Source organism: Pristis pectinata, chromosome 11, assembly GCF_009764475.1.
Source record: "Pristis pectinata isolate sPriPec2 chromosome 11, sPriPec2.1.pri, whole genome shotgun sequence".
NCBI classification, from domain to species: domain Eukaryota; kingdom Metazoa; phylum Chordata; class Chondrichthyes; order Rhinopristiformes; family Pristidae; genus Pristis; species Pristis pectinata.
Genome location: NC_067415.1, coordinates 84,334,303 through 84,350,040, shown reverse-complemented (window position 1 = coordinate 84,350,040; position 15,738 = coordinate 84,334,303). Strand labels below are relative to the sequence as shown.

The window sequence follows — 15,738 nt, the reverse complement described above, 5'->3', positions numbered from 1 at the left end:
CCAACACCTTCACTGATGTAAAAAGGATGAACTTGACAGTGAAAGTACTGAGTTTACGTCCCATCCGAAGGACAGCACCTCCTCTCACGGGACCTGCCTACCACCTCCAATAGTGTGGCAATGCCTCAATATGGTACTGCACTTTTGCGTTTGGTTCTCTAGGGTCAGACTAGACCTTCTGACTTAAATCTACATCAACTACCAACTGAATAAAGCTGACCTATCAACTTCATTGATATTTTTTATCCAGTGGACAAATGCCATGGATTAAATGTTATTGATTAAATTATTACTGTATCATGTGACTGAATGTTACAGGCTCAAAACATCATATGATCAAGTCTGCAAGGATACTTTAGACCAGAGGTTTTTAACCTGTGGTCCGCGGACCTCTGGGGGTCCGCGGTGGGTTGCCAGGGGGTCCGTGAGCAAGCCAAGCAAAAAATGGAAAAGCGAACTGTTACAAAGATGTAGCTTACTTGCTTGCTCCAGTTTTCCACTATTCAGAAAATCGGCCATATCTATTCTATCTGTTACAGGCGACAATCTTAGAGACTTAGACGGTGTTCCCTTCTGGTAAGCTGCCGCTTAATATTCGATTTGTGTAGTCAGTAGTGTTCACTACTCACTACTATTCTGTTGTGCACCGTAGTGTTAGCGAGACTGAGTGACGTTGTTGGTATGCCTTAATAATTTTGCTTACTTACCGTGTTGTGTGTTTGCAAACACTGTCCAAGGATGCAAGGAAACCAGCGAAATTGAAGCGCCATTTAACAACAGTGCATCCAGATATTGCCAGTAAGCCAAAGGAATATCTTGAGCGGCAAAAGGAGCTGTACCTCAAGCAGAAAGGCAAAATGACAGCCTGTGCCACTGTAAATGAGAAGGCTCTTCGCACATCATATTTGGTAGCATTACAGATAGCACATTCCAGAAAGCCTCACACAATTGGAGAAGAGCTTATACTGCCTGCAGCAGTAGATATGTGCGAAGTTGTACTGGGAAAAGAATCCAGTCAAAAACTGAAAGCTATTCCACTGTCTGATAACACAGTAAGCAGAAGAATTGGCGATATGGCGGAAGGTATACAGAGCCAGCTGATAGCACGTCTTCAGCAAGTCAGATTTGTGATTCAGCTCGATGAAAGTACTGATGTTGCCAGTGCTGTGCAGTTGTTGGTTTATGTTCGATATTGCTGGTAAGGAGAGGCTTTAGAAGACTTTTTGTTTTGCAAGGTGCTCCCAGGGCGTACAACTGGTGAAGAACTTTTCCGTGTGCTTGACACTTTTTTTGTACAATCAGCATTGGCGTGGACACAGTGTATTGGAGTATGTACGGATGGTGCTACTGCAATGACGGGACGGAAGTCGGGTCTAGTCGCACGAGTGAAAGAAGTAGCTCCACATGTAGCAGCAACCCACTGCATGATTCACCGTGAGGCTTTGGCTGCAAAGGATATAGATGGAAATCTTACGGATGTGTTTTCCAAGTGCATTAAAATCGTTAACTTTATCAAAGCCAGGCCGCTCAATCATCATTTGTTTGAAAACATATGCCGTGAAATGGAAGCCGAGCATAAACGTTTGTTGCTACGTACAGAAGTCAGATGGCTGTCACGAGGCCGCGTTGTGCAACCTGTATATGAAATGCGAGATGAACCGCTCATTTTTCTAAATGAGTATAACGGATCATTGGCCCAGTTCTTGACAGATGAGACGTGGGTTGCCAGATTAGCTTATCTTGCAGATAATTTCAACATTTTGAACAGCTTAAATCGATCATTGCAAGGACCTGGCTCAAATGTTCTGAAAATGCATGACAAAATCAATGCCTTCCAGAAAAAACTCCGTATCTGGAAGGGAAGATGCGAGCAAGGCGTCTATGATATGTTTCCATTTCTGGCTGACTTTCTGACAGTGAACGACACTAAGACAGAGGTCATTGCGAGCACCGTTTTGAACCATATTCCACAGCCGTCACATTATTTCCATGAGTATTTCGGCGACAATGACACAAGCATGTTTGATTGGATTCGAAATCCGTTTGAATGCTTGCTTACCGATTTAACTGGACGTGAACAAGAAGAATTGGCTGAACTGTCATCTGACAGGACTTTGCACTTGCAGTTCAACCGAATGTCACTGTTGTCGTTCTGGACAGCATGTTCCCAGGAGTATCCACTGCTGTCCGGCAAAGCCGTCAATGTTCTGTTACCATTTGCAAACACTTACTTGTGCGAAATAGCATTTTCTGCAGTCATTGCCATGAAAACCAAATACAGATCAAGACTGAACATTGAGGATGACATACGCGTATGTTTGTCACACATACCCCCACATTTGGACAAACTCTGCAGTGCAAAACAGGCACAACCTTCACATTGAATTGAACACTGAAAGACACCGCTGGTAATTATCGGTGATTGAAAGAGTCACTATTTCAATGGGGCCTACGTGCAGTAATTTAAGTGTTGCATGAATGAATTATCGATTGTTTGATTTTGTGGGCCCGCCAATTAACAAGGACACGTTCCGGGGGGCAGCAGCATGAAAAAGGTTGAAAACCACTGCTTTAGACGATGGTTTGTGCTCCATTAAATTCTGGGCCAACCCTTGCTTCATTCAATAATACTGCAGGATAACACAAGAGGGCACAATTCTGTTTCCTAGAAAAACTCAGTGAAAGTGCATGAAGAACGTGTGAATATTTCCACACATTGTAGAGAATATCCAGTTAAAATGTGCTCTCTCCTTCCACTCTGACGTAGAATAACCTTGCCAACAGACATAAGTACATGAAACGCAGTAAATGTACACGTGGTACTGAACAGGATTTCTTTGAAGATGTGACATTATATTTTCCGATGTCTGTAATTGTGATAATCTTTGGAGTTTTAACATAGAATATTGAACACTACAGCACAGGCCATTTGGCCCACGGTGTCTGTGCCGAACGCAATGCCAATTTAAACAAATCCCATCTGCCTGCATGCCAGCAGTAAGCAATCTGCTGGAAGAACTGAGCGGGTCCAGCTGCTGAGTTCTTCCAGAAGATTGTTTGCTGCTTCACATACCAGCATTTGTAGTCTCTTGTATCTCCTCTGCCTGCACATGGTTCATATCCCTCCGTTTCCTGCTTGGTTATGTGTCTAACTGCCTCTTAAACATTGCTACTGTCTGTTTCCAGCACTTCCTGTTCCAGGCACCCACCACTCTCAGTGTGAGAAACCTGCCCCACACATCCCCTTTAAACTCCCCCCCCCACCCCCCCTCAGCTTAAAGCTACTGTACACCCTCTCATTTTTGACGTTTCCACCCTGGAAAAACACTGTCTACCCCATCAATGCCTCTCATAATTTTACAAACTTCTTTCAGGTCGCCCCTCAGCCTCCGACGCTCCAGGGAAAAATAATCCAACTTTGTCCAACCTCTTCTTATAGCTGATACTCTCTAATCCAGGCAACATCCTGGTGAACCTCTTCTACACCTTCTCCAAAGCCTCCACATCCTTCCTGTAATGTGGGGACCAGAACTGCATACAATACTCCAAATGTGACCAAACCAAAGTTCTATACATCTGCAGTATGACTGCCCAACTTTTATACTCAACACCCCGACCGATGATGGTAAGTGTGCCATATGCCTTCTTTACCACTTGTGTTGCCACTTTGAGAGAGCGACGGACTTGCACCCCAAGATCCCTCTGTACATCAATGTTCCTAAGGGTCCTATTTACTATAGACTTTCCTCGTGCATTTGTCCTCCTAAAGTACAACACCTCATGCTTGTTCGAGTTAGACTCCACCTACCATTTCTCTGCCCACATCTCCAGCTGGTCCATATCCTGCTGAATCCTTTGACATCCTTCCTCACTGTCCACAACTCTTCCATGTTGGGTCATCTGCAGACTTACTGATCAGACCACCTACATGTTTGTCCAAATCATTTATATACAGTATGTCACAAACAGAGGTCCCAGCATCAATCCCTGCAGGACACCACTGGTCACAGACCTCCAGTCAGAATAACACCCTCCACCACTACCCTCTGTCTTCTATGGCCAAGCCAATTTTGAATCCAATCTACCAAGTCTCTATTGATCCAATATGCCTTAAAATTCTGGGTCAGCCTACCACAAGGGACCTTGTTGAAAGCTTTACTAAAGTCCATGTAGATAACATCCACTGCCCTGCCCTCTTTAATTATCTTCATCAAGACATGCCCTCCCCTGCATAAAGTCATGCTGATAATCCCTAATAAGTCTATGCTTTTCCATTGTGAGTAGAGCCTATCCCCAAGAATCTTCTCTAGTAATTTCCCTGATGTAAAGCTCACTGGCCTATTATTTCCTAGTTGCCTCTACTGCCCTTTGTCAAACAGAGGAACAACATTGGCTACTCTCCAGTCCTGTGGGACCTCGCTTGTGGATATGGAGGATAAGAAGACCTCTGTCAAGGTCCTAACAATCTCCTCCCTTACCTCTCTCAATAATCTGGAATAGATCCCATCAGGCCCTGGGGATTTACCCACCTTAACGCTCTTCAAGAGCCCCAACACCGCCTCCTCGACCTTCTGAAGCCAGAGCTAGTTTTGAAAAGGAACAATGATCAGCTGATGGTTTTGCTTCAGGACACTTTGGATTAAATAAGATGGAAGAGAAGGATGGTAAAGTACTTTAAGCCAGATCTTCAGCATCTGCAAGTTTTTGTTTGCCTTGCAATTTCTGGCACTTGAGCATAATGTGAATTATAGGTCTTAAACCATGTATCGTTCTATAATGAGTGTGTGAATGGACCATCTACACTCCTGAAATAATACAACAACTCTTTTCCCAAATATTTCTTTATTTTCCCCTCAATGTTCATAAACAAATAGTTGCATCTTAGGAAATAAAACAGTGAATCATTCAACATAACTAAACCATAAACAGTATATAATCTGGCAGTAATACAGAAAAAAGTCGGTACTGTATACCTGGGAAGTGGAGGCTCTGTGTACAGACAATTGTTTCATTGCAGAGTGACATATTACTAAGCCTATTGAACCACTAACTGCACTCCATTTGTGTGTGTGTGTGTGTGTGTGTGTGTGTGTGTGTGTGTGTGTGTGTGTGTGTGTGTGTATGGAACGATTACATTCTTCAACTACTAAGATTCACCAAATAGCATAGCTCGTAAATGTATTTGGCCACTGTCACTAGATTTCAAACTGGCTTTGTGAAATATTGAACTAAACACTTACCAGGCAACTGTTTGCCAAAAGCAGCCCGAGTAATGTTTTTTTCAATTTAACACTAATTTTTTAACCAGAAAATTGTATCAGAAGTCACAGAATGGTGACGGTAAACTTCCACGGCTCGTTAGTGTGGTGCTTGGCAAAACAATTCTTGAGATTACAACCCAGTAACATTGTAAATAAGGTATAGTGAGTGAAAGGGAACATAAACAGCTTCCCGTTGGGTTGAAAATGTTGTGTCCTCAGGGATGCTGTTTCTGTCAGACTTGTATGATATGTTTGAATATTTTATCTTTTAATGTTGCTCAAAGCTACAAGCATGAGAGACTAACTGTGGTTAGCACTCCATAGTAGAGGCATGAATGTTCATTTCTAAATAAAAATTGCAGCATACAATTTTATATATAGTTTTAAAAAATAGTTTGTGTTAACTGCCTAGAATTCCAACAGGAAATATATTATATTTCAGTAAACAGTTACAATTCATTTAAAACTGCCTCTCATGACAAAGTTTTGAACGGAGGATTTAGTTTCTATTTAAAAACCTCCGCCGCTCGTTTTACAATATTAAGACAGTTTTATTACATACTTACTATGTACATAAGTGCAACTAGATATGTTATACATATCTGTACATCACCAGGATCAGATATTTTAGCTGTATGTCAACTCTGAGATAGTCGTAACACTTCTGAAAACAACAAAGCCTTTGATGAACACAGACCAATGTGTTCTTTGGGTGAGAATTTCAAAAATATTCAAACAGTATCAATTTTACACCATCTGACAGTACACAGATGGCTAAAAGCCAATATCTGCAGATCAAATGGTTCATTTTATCAGTTGGAAAAACTGAAGTATAAAGACAAGTAATCTATCCTTAAAGTTTAAAAAAATACACAGATCTACACAAGTACACATGTATCCTGCCATTATTGTGACAATTATTTCATGTTAAAGATCAACTTATGTGTGTTAAAATACTAATTAGGCAATAAATTTTGTTACGAGTTTGAGTCTGAGGCCTTAGAAAACTAAGTGCACTGGGTAAGTGCTGTGGTCACAAGTTATGCCCACTTATTGTAGTGCAACAAGCTTTTAAGCTAAGTGCACTATTTCATAACAGAAAATATTGCTATTGTGTTAGAGAACTGAAAGAAACTTTGCCCTTCTACACAAAGACAGAAAAAAAAGGTGATAGATATTGATAATAAATGTGGCTGTGAAAAAAAAGCTCTTAAAAGTTATTATGACATTATCATTAAACTACGACAACTGTTGACCTGTAGTGGACTTCTGAAAGTCTCATTGTGACATCGTTTCCTATTTGTTAATGGTGTGTTTTACTATTGTTAGATGCAGGTCTAGTTGGCTTGAAATGGACTGAGCTCCACATGTATAGTGTAAGAGCAGGATTTAAAAAAAATGTTACTACTTCTATTAATCCTCAATAAAAGGTTCAAGAAAACAAAATCATTACATATTATCTTTAGTATCAATTCTACTATAAAACCATTAACATTTCATATCATAAAACCAATCTTGTAAAAAGGTAAACCTATTATGAAAATGGAATATATACTTTGAACACAATAAAGATTCTGATCAAACTATTAACTAATTTCTAATCATTACAATGGATGGACTTATCTATGATCTTCTAAGACTTTAAAAAGTATTCTTTAAATATAAACTATAATTAAAAAAAGAAAATTACCAAGTTATAGGTTTTTGTGTTTGCAGTGTTCTGATGACTTTACGTAGTTACTGATTGGTTCACCAGTATTAAGATCATATGGTAGAACTCAAGGTTATATTACAGTACTGAGCCAGCCTTAGTATACATCCTTTTTTCTTTTTTTTGAGATATTACAACATAATTTTGTTGAATGGTGTTTTATTAAAGTCAATGTCTCTTCTAAACCTCATATTAGAGTCACAATCAGATTGTGACTTGCAGAATGAATGAATTTGGTACAATTTACAGTTTTAGGATTTAATTTGGTTGATAGGAAGAAAGAATCACCAGCCCTCATCCTTGCTCTGTTGATAGTAAAATAATATTAGTGAGAGATTAGGGTGCATTTGGGAAGAGCCTTTTCTTAGAAAAAGAATAATTATTTTTTTAAAAAATTAATTCTTCTGGTTGTGTACTCCAACTATACTTTTGACAAATTGTGCCAGCTAATTCGGTCTCCATCGCTAACATGAGAAAACACAAAATGCAATTTTGGTAAAACTTACACTTTGCACATATTTGTGAATAATTGGCCCACCCTCTTTAGGCACTGTTACATAAATCATGTACTAGATTATAATTGACTTTATAATACGGTGCATCTTTTGGAGTTGGAAGAATCTTTGGTCATGCAGAAAATATGGTGGGCAAAATTATTATCGTTGCAGCGAAACTGACCTACTGTGTTTTCACAAAAAAATCAAGTGCTTTTGTCACCAGCCACACTGACTGAAGTTTCACTGTGCCAGCCCTAAAGACAATTGCAGAGTTGGCAGTGGGAACTTCACTTTTGACAAGATTCATCAAACTCTGAAACAAGCTGCCTTAGTAAATTAAACCAACCTCTTAACTTCTCAGTGTAGGAACTACAAATCCAAAAATGACTGCAATTCATTGGAAAGACCTCCCTTCATGATTTGCTCATATTGCCACAACAAGGCATCAAGAGCATCAGCAATCAATATACAGTAAGCTTTGGCAAGTCATTATGTCTGTGCAATATTTCAGATTAATATCAATAACCCTGGAGTTATTTCATAATTCGCATCTACAAGATTTAGTTTTCCTAATTGTCATTGTTTTTTTAAGAAAACAAAAACTGATCGGTATTGATCAAATGCTATTTTTCCCCAGTTATTAATTAGGCTATTAAAAGGTTTAAAAACCCATTTTGTTTTTGCACTGTAACCCTCAGAGTTTTGTTAGGTACTGTGTACTGTTTCTATAGATGTCATTGGGGATTCTTCCAACTCAGCAGGTGCTGTTTTTATATACCATGATATCAGACAACAAATTGTTAACAATATAACCACATCACACTCTTTACAGAATGTAATGGCTTAACATCTCCACAAAATGAGACATCAGAAATTAGATTACCATTGTCTAGATTGTAATATTTATCTTAAGTGCTAGAGTTATTTACAGGATATATGAATATTAAATATGTGCCTGAAATCATCTATATCCTTAAATTTGATAATGCATTTCCCATCAAGATCTTGTATTCTTGCTTAATCTAAATAGAATGCGTCATAATTGAGTTAGCATGCTGGCTGTGGTAAGCCCAGTATGGATGCAGGTGGGGAGAGAAGAGGATAGTATTTACAGTAAGCTTGTTCGTGAGTTTCCATAGAGATGTCCTGGGAATTCAATAGCTTCGGGTTCACTATTTCAGCATGATCTGTTAGGGATACAGAAAAAAGGAATTTAGCGAGGCTGAGGGTAACGCAGACACAGGCAAGAAAGGAAGAGGACAGGATCTACAATAGTTGGAATGACATACAAATCCCTAAATAATCGGCGTGTCGGCTTCAAACAAAACATGCAGGTTGCTATGGAAACCGCACATGCATAAAAATGTGCACTGATCGTTATTCTCATCAGGAATTTGGAAACTAGTTAATGTTAAATTGGTCCAGAACTGTAACTGGCTGAATCTCAAACTGGACAATGTAAAACCTGCTGAACTGAGGAATGAACCATCTCCATGGGTCTAAGCGTGAGGATGTATTCTGTCTTGCCAAAAGAGCACGGTACCAAGTAATGTAAGAAGCCGCAGGGAGATGTAGACTCTGCCCGATACATCACGGGCACATCCCTCCCCACCATCGGTAGTATCTACAGGAGATAAGAAGGCAAGAAGGCAACGTCCATCATCAAAGATCCCCACCATCCAGGCTATGCCATTTTCTTGCAGCTACCATTGGGCAGGAGGTACAGAAGCCTGAAGTCCCACACCACCAGGTTCAGGAACAGCTACTTCCCTTCAACCAGTCGGTTCTTGAACCAACCTGCACAACCCTAATCACTACCTCAGTATAGCAACACTGTGACCACTTTGCACTAAAATGGAATATGTTTTTATTTGTGATCTTGTAAAAATTGTGTATAATTTATGTTTAATATATATTTTTCTTGTGAATGTTGCTTATCTGATGTTATGTGCCTGTGATGCTGCTGCAAGGAAGTTTTTCATTGCACCTGTGCACACATGGACTTGTGTATGTGATGATAAACTCAACTTTGACAAAGCAGCATTTCATGCCTTACCAGTGTTTCAGCTAACTCCAATTCAAACCTCGGTTACAAAGACTACTGCACATGGTTAAAGTCAATCACTTTTGCCCAACAGTCCCAGAAACCCATCAAGATGATCAATAAACTAACGAGAAAGCAACAAGAGCTGACGTTCTGTTTGCTTAATTAATTTAAATATTTTCCCATTAACCCAGAATCAGAACTGCAGACTGGATGTTGCTGGGAGTCAGCAAGTTTCAAATGGACAATGAAGTATTGCTGAAACTTAACCAATGGAGATTGTGAAGCCTCAGTGAGGACTGGTTAAGAGTGATTAACTCTCAAATCACCCCCCATTTCTCAAAGGTGCTGGGTTTTTGGATCCAGGTGTCAAGAGTGACCCTGCCGTTTCAGCTGTGACCCTGTAGTATTTGAAATGAGCCAGGAACAATAGCTCACGTTCCGCCTGGATAGTCTACAGTCCAATGGCATAAGCACTGAGTTTTCCAATTTCAGGTAGCCCTCCCCTCCAGTGGGGTTTCTCCCCCTTCCTCCACCCCCCCCCCCCCGCTCCTTCAGATCCTTCTCTGGTCCTCCCACTTTTGTTCCCTTTCCCAGTCCCCACCCCAGGCATTCCCCCCACTCCCCAATCTGGCTCTGGTTCCACCTGCCAATTGTTCCAATTATCACCTCCTCTAATCATCAGAGTCCAGCACCAGTAGCCCTATGTGTTCCTGCGTATCTCCCTCAAGCAGCTGTCTCCTGGCCATCTATGTGTTCCTGCGTATCTCCCTCAAGCAGCTGTCTCCTGGCCATCTATGTGTTCCTGCGTATCTCCCTCAAGCAGCTGTCTCCTGGCCATCTATCTGCCTCCGCTATCCGTATGATTGCCTTTGTTACATTAATGGCCAAACGATCCATTTTGCTTAAATGGAAGGATCCAATACCCCTACTACTTTTCAATGGTTCTCTCAAACTATATCATGTTTAAACTTGGAAAAAATTAGGAGTGGTACTGTTGATCCTTCGCTTAAATTTGAGGAAGTTTGGAATCCATTTTTTCAATATTTTCACATGATATAGATCTCCTTATAATAACCTTTCAATTTAGAGGAACGGAGTTGATGACATAATATTGCTCTGTTTCTACTGAGAAATTTTAGTCCAGTTTTTTTTTGTTTTTTTAAAATTTTTTTTCTTTAGCTTAGTTTGGTTTGATAAATTGTTTATAACTTTTCTTATTGTCCTGGGGATTTTTTTTTCTTTTATATTTTATAATAAATCTTTTTCTTCTACATTATATGCAATCACTAACAGATTGTTGGATCTACAGATTTTTTTTTATACTTTATTGTTCTTTATGATTATCCATGTCATGATTGTTCTCCTGATCTCTTTGTATCACATGTATAAACATTGATATATTAATCTGTATTCATTTGAAAACTAATAAAAAGATTGAAAAAGAAAGCAGCTGTCTCCAACCTTCCCCCTCCCCTCCCCTCACTCCATCTGCCTCTCATTTTCTCTCTCTCTCTCTGTCTGCCTCCATCTATCGTTCACCTGCCTGTCTCCCAACTCCACCCCTGCTCAAGGACACCAGCCTCCCCTCCTTGGACTCTGTCTTTGCCTCTCGTTGTCTTGGTGAAGCAGCCGGCATAATCAAAGACCCCACCCACCTGGGACATTCTCTCTTCTCTCCTCTTCTGTCGGGTAGAAGATACAGGAGCCTGAGGGCACGTCCCACCAGACTTGAGGACAGCTTCTACCCCACTGTGATAAGACTATTAAACGGTTCCCTTATACAATGAAATGGACTCTGACCTCACGATCTACCTTGTTATGACCTTGCACCTTATTGCACTGCACTTTCTCTGCAGCTGTGACACTTTACTCTGTACTGTTATTGTTTTTACCTGTACTACCTCAATGCACTCTGTACCGACTCAATGTAACTGCACTGTGTAATGAATTGATCTGTACGATTGGTATGCAAGACAAGTTTTTCACTGGACCTTGGTACAAGTGACAATAATAAACCAATACCAATACCCTACCTGGCACCACCTGCCCGTCATCTCACACCCCTCCTCAGTCCACCAATCACCTCAGACTCCTGCCTCACCATCCCCTTCCCCTTTCTATACTGGCCACCTCCCCTCTCCACTCTTGGTCCTGATGCAGGGTTTCAACCCAAGGCGTTGACAATTCCTTCCCCTCCACAGATGCTGCTCGGCTCACTGAGTTCCTCCAGCAGATTGTTTGTTGAGCCAGGTTTGGTTTGTCACCTCAGTTCAAACGTTGGACTAGGTAAGTGTGCTTTCCTCCTTTCACATGGAGGTCATATAAATCAGCAAACACAAGCTCAAGTCTTTGTCATTAGGTGAAGTACTGAGATCTAATCGTAAAATGACACCACAGCCAAAAGGATTCCGTTTTGAGAATAGGTGCTATAGAAAGGGTTGCCACAATGAAAGGGTGATCTATTTGAAGTGTTTTTGATGATCAATGTTTCTATTATTCTTATTTTCTCGAGTGAAAGGGTCCAGAAGCACCTTACACAAAGGTAGCCTGGCAATTTACACAAAGACTGGTTGCATCACCACCTGGTATGGAGGCTCCAATGCACAGGATCACAAGAGGCTGCAGAGGGTTGTAGACTCAGCCAGCTCCATCACGGGCACAACCCTCCCCACCATCGAGGACATCTTCAAGAGGTGGTGCCTCAAGAAGGCAGCATCCATCACTAAGGACCCTCACCACCCGGGACATGCCCTCTTCTCATTACTACCATCGGGGAGGAGGTACAGGAGCCTGAAGACCCACACTCAATGTTTCAGGAACAACTTCTTCCCCTCCGCCATCAGATTTCTGAATGGTCCATGAACCCATGAACACTACCTCGTTATTCCTGTTTTTTGCATTATTTATTTCTTTCTGTAACTTATAGAATTTTATGTCTTGCACTGCACTGCTGCTGCAAAACAACACATTTCATGACGCATGTCAATGATAATTAACCTGATTCTGATTCCTCTCTCTCCCTCTTCCTCCATGAACCAGTTGTTAAGGTTAGCATTCAATCGAGCATTTAAAGAATGGGATTGATAGACTTTTGTTAGGAAAGGGTGTTTAGAGAAATGGATAAATGGAGTTAATAAAGGAATGCATGATCCAGGAAACACCCTACCTACATCCAGCCTGTCAAGCCCTGTACGAATTTTGTAAGTTTCAAAGAAATCTCCTCTCATTCTTCTAAACTCTGGAGAATGCAAGAATTCTCTGCACAATCTCTGCTCACATGACAAATAGCCGTGCCTGGAACAGGTCTAGTGAAACTTTACTATACTCCCTCTATGACAAATATATCCTGTTTAGGCAAGATGACAAACAAATGTACACAACACTGCAGGTACAGTCTCACTGAAGCCCTATCTAACTGCAGTAAGGTTTATTCCTGTACTCAAACTCTCTTGTAAAGGCAAACATGCTCAGTTCTGATGAAGGGTCTTTGACTTGAAACATTAACTCTGTTTCTCTCTCCACAGATGCTGCCTGACCTACTGTGCATTTCCAGCATTTTCTGTTTTTATTTCAGATTTCCAGCATCTGCAGTTTTTACATTTCCAACATACCATTTGTTTTCCTAATCACTTGCTGCACCAGAACATTGGCTTTCAGTAACTGGTGTACATGGGTCCCTGTGAAAAGCAACATTACCCAATTTGTCACCATTTAAACCACAGTCTTGTGTATCAAAGTGGATACTGCATTTGTCCACATTACATTCCATCTGCCATGTTCTTGCCCACTCACTCAACCTTGTCTATGTCCCCTCAGAGCCTCTTTATAACCTCCTCCTTATTCACAATCCCACTTAGTTTTGTAAAAGCAGCAAACTTGGAAACAGGGCATTTGGTCTCCTGAGTCAGGTTTTAATGCTCTACAGAAGGACCACCAGCAGTTTTCAACAGCACCTCAGTACAACAGAAAGAAGTTGCATGTATAGAGTTCTATTCCTTAGCTCCTTAGGACATCCCACATCATTTCATAAGCAACTGAATACTATTTCAGTGCGGCTATTGTTGATAAGTGACAAACACGGCAGGCAATTTGTACACAGCACGATAAGGCAAACAACATTGATCAGCCAATTAGCTTAGTGATGTTGGCAAAGGGATAAATTTATTATCTTTCATTATCTCAGGAATGCAAATATGGACTTGTTGGAGAGGTCTAGATGTCTTCTTCAAGCTGACGGAGGTAACAAAAAATAAGGTTCTTTTCCAAACACCATAAGCCCTTGGAGAGGAATATCCACCACTCACGTAGCCTCAGAAAGTGCTGTCTTTCAACATTACTCTCTGTCCACCTGATTATGAATTCAGGGCTCAAGGCACATTGTCAGTAATGTGCATGCTTGTTTCAAAATTCTGATTTGATGTTATTTTCATTTTTTTTATTAATATGAATTTAGATTAAACAGCAAACATTTAACGGTGCTTGTGGATGGGAAGTATTACTTGTTAGATTACTTCAATATTCAGTAACATGACGCATCAAGATGAAATATTAAAGATTTAACTTAAGTATTAAATACTCCCACTTCCTCCTGACTGTATGTTTAACTGAAGCAAAGCAAAACCTTTCAATGAGTGAAAAAGTCAGCCCACATACAATTTCACGGGATTCTGCAGATTTTTACACCTGTGTTGGAGGCAGCAGTGATATTGAATGCAATAAATTACATTTCTAAAATTAATTCTGCAGAACTAATTGCAACTACGTGTCAACAAGTTATATTCTTACACGGTAAAAAAAATGCTGCATGTTCAGAACTGATAAAATGCACACTATTTAACAAAAATGTGATTGGGTGTTGAGTAGACCGTGCTGATGGGATCTGAATATGTAATTTCACCAAGGAAGAAGGTCAGAGATACAGAGTAGAGAGTGTAGGCTAGGCACGGATTATACAGGAGAGAAAAAGTTGGAAGTGTCAGTAGGAAAGGGTGTTCTGAGTGGGATAATCCAGAGTAAAGTACTGCAAATGCTGGACACTAGAAATACTGGGTTGAGTATTTGAAAAGAGGGCTGTGAGCTTCAGGTTCCTAGCAGTGAACATCACCAATAGCCTGTCCTGGTCCAACCATGTAGACATCACGGCCAAGAAAGCTCACCAGCAGCTCTATTTCCTCAGTAGGACAAAGAAATTCAGAATGTTCTCTATGACCCTCACCAAATTTTATTGACGTACCATAGAAAGCATTCTATTCGGATGCATCACGGCTTGGTACGGCAACTACTCTGCCCAGGACTGCAAGAAACTGCAGAGAGTTGTGGACACAGCTCAGCACGTCACAGACACCAGCCTCCCCTCCATGGACTCTGTCTACACTTCCCACTGCCCTGGTAAAGCAGCCAATATAATCAAAGACCCCACCCACCCTGGACATTCTCTCTTCTCTGCCCTCCCATCAGGCAGAAGATACAAAAGCCTGAAAGCACGTACCACCAGGCTCAAGGAGAGCTTCTATCCCACTGTTAGAAGACTACCAAACAATCCTCTAGTACAATGGACTCTTGACCTCACAATCTACCTCGTTATGACCTTGTACCTTATTGTCTGCCTGCACTGCACTTTCTCTGTAACTGTACCACTTTATTCTGCACTCTGTTATTGCTTTTCCCTTGTACAGCCTCGATGCACTGTTGAAATTAAATGATCTGTATGGATGGCATGCAAAACAGTTTTTTCACTGTACCTAAGTACATGTGACAATAATAAACCAATTTACTTTACTGAAAATGCTCAGCAGATGCACTTTTGGTCACCATGTGGTCTCCCCTACAGTGGAAAAACCAAGTGCAGTCTGGATGACTGCTGTGCTGAGTAACTTTGTTCAGTGATAAACATGACCCCCAGCTTCCATTTGCCTGTCACTTCAGTTTTCCATCTGACCTCTGACTTCAGCATCCAACACGGTCCTGAAGAAGCTCAACGCGAGCTTGAGGAAGAGCATGTCACTTTCCGGCTAGACACAGCAGCATTCTTGACTTAACAGTGCATTCAGAACTTCCAGATAACCAGAAGTACCAGGCTTTGCCACAGAGGGGACACAACACAGAAACAGGCCCTTTGGCCCACCCAGACCGTGCCAACCATTAACCACCCATTTACACTGATCCTACACTCAACCCATTTTTATTCTCTCCACATTTCCACCAACTCCTCCCAGACTCCAC

At 40.9% G+C, this 15,738-nt stretch overlaps 1 protein-coding gene across 12 annotated transcripts in view; it reads right to left on the bottom strand.

The window, feature by feature from the left end:
• Window positions 1-4,832: 4,832 nt before the first annotated feature.
• mbnl2 (muscleblind-like splicing regulator 2) overlaps window positions 4,833-15,738 on the bottom strand; it is a 142,839-nt gene continuing 131,933 nt past the window's right edge. For 9 of the 12 annotated variants that reach the window (XM_052026284.1, XM_052026283.1, XM_052026285.1 and 6 more), the window contains one exon: window positions 4,833-8,656. In XM_052026284.1, the coding sequence (XP_051882244.1) occupies window positions 8,517-8,656 (140 nt within the window). In that variant the 3' untranslated portion in view covers window positions 4,833-8,516. The remainder of the gene's footprint in view (window positions 8,657-15,738) is intronic. The other 3 variants (XM_052026287.1, XM_052026290.1, XM_052026291.1) reach the window with 1 other exon arrangement.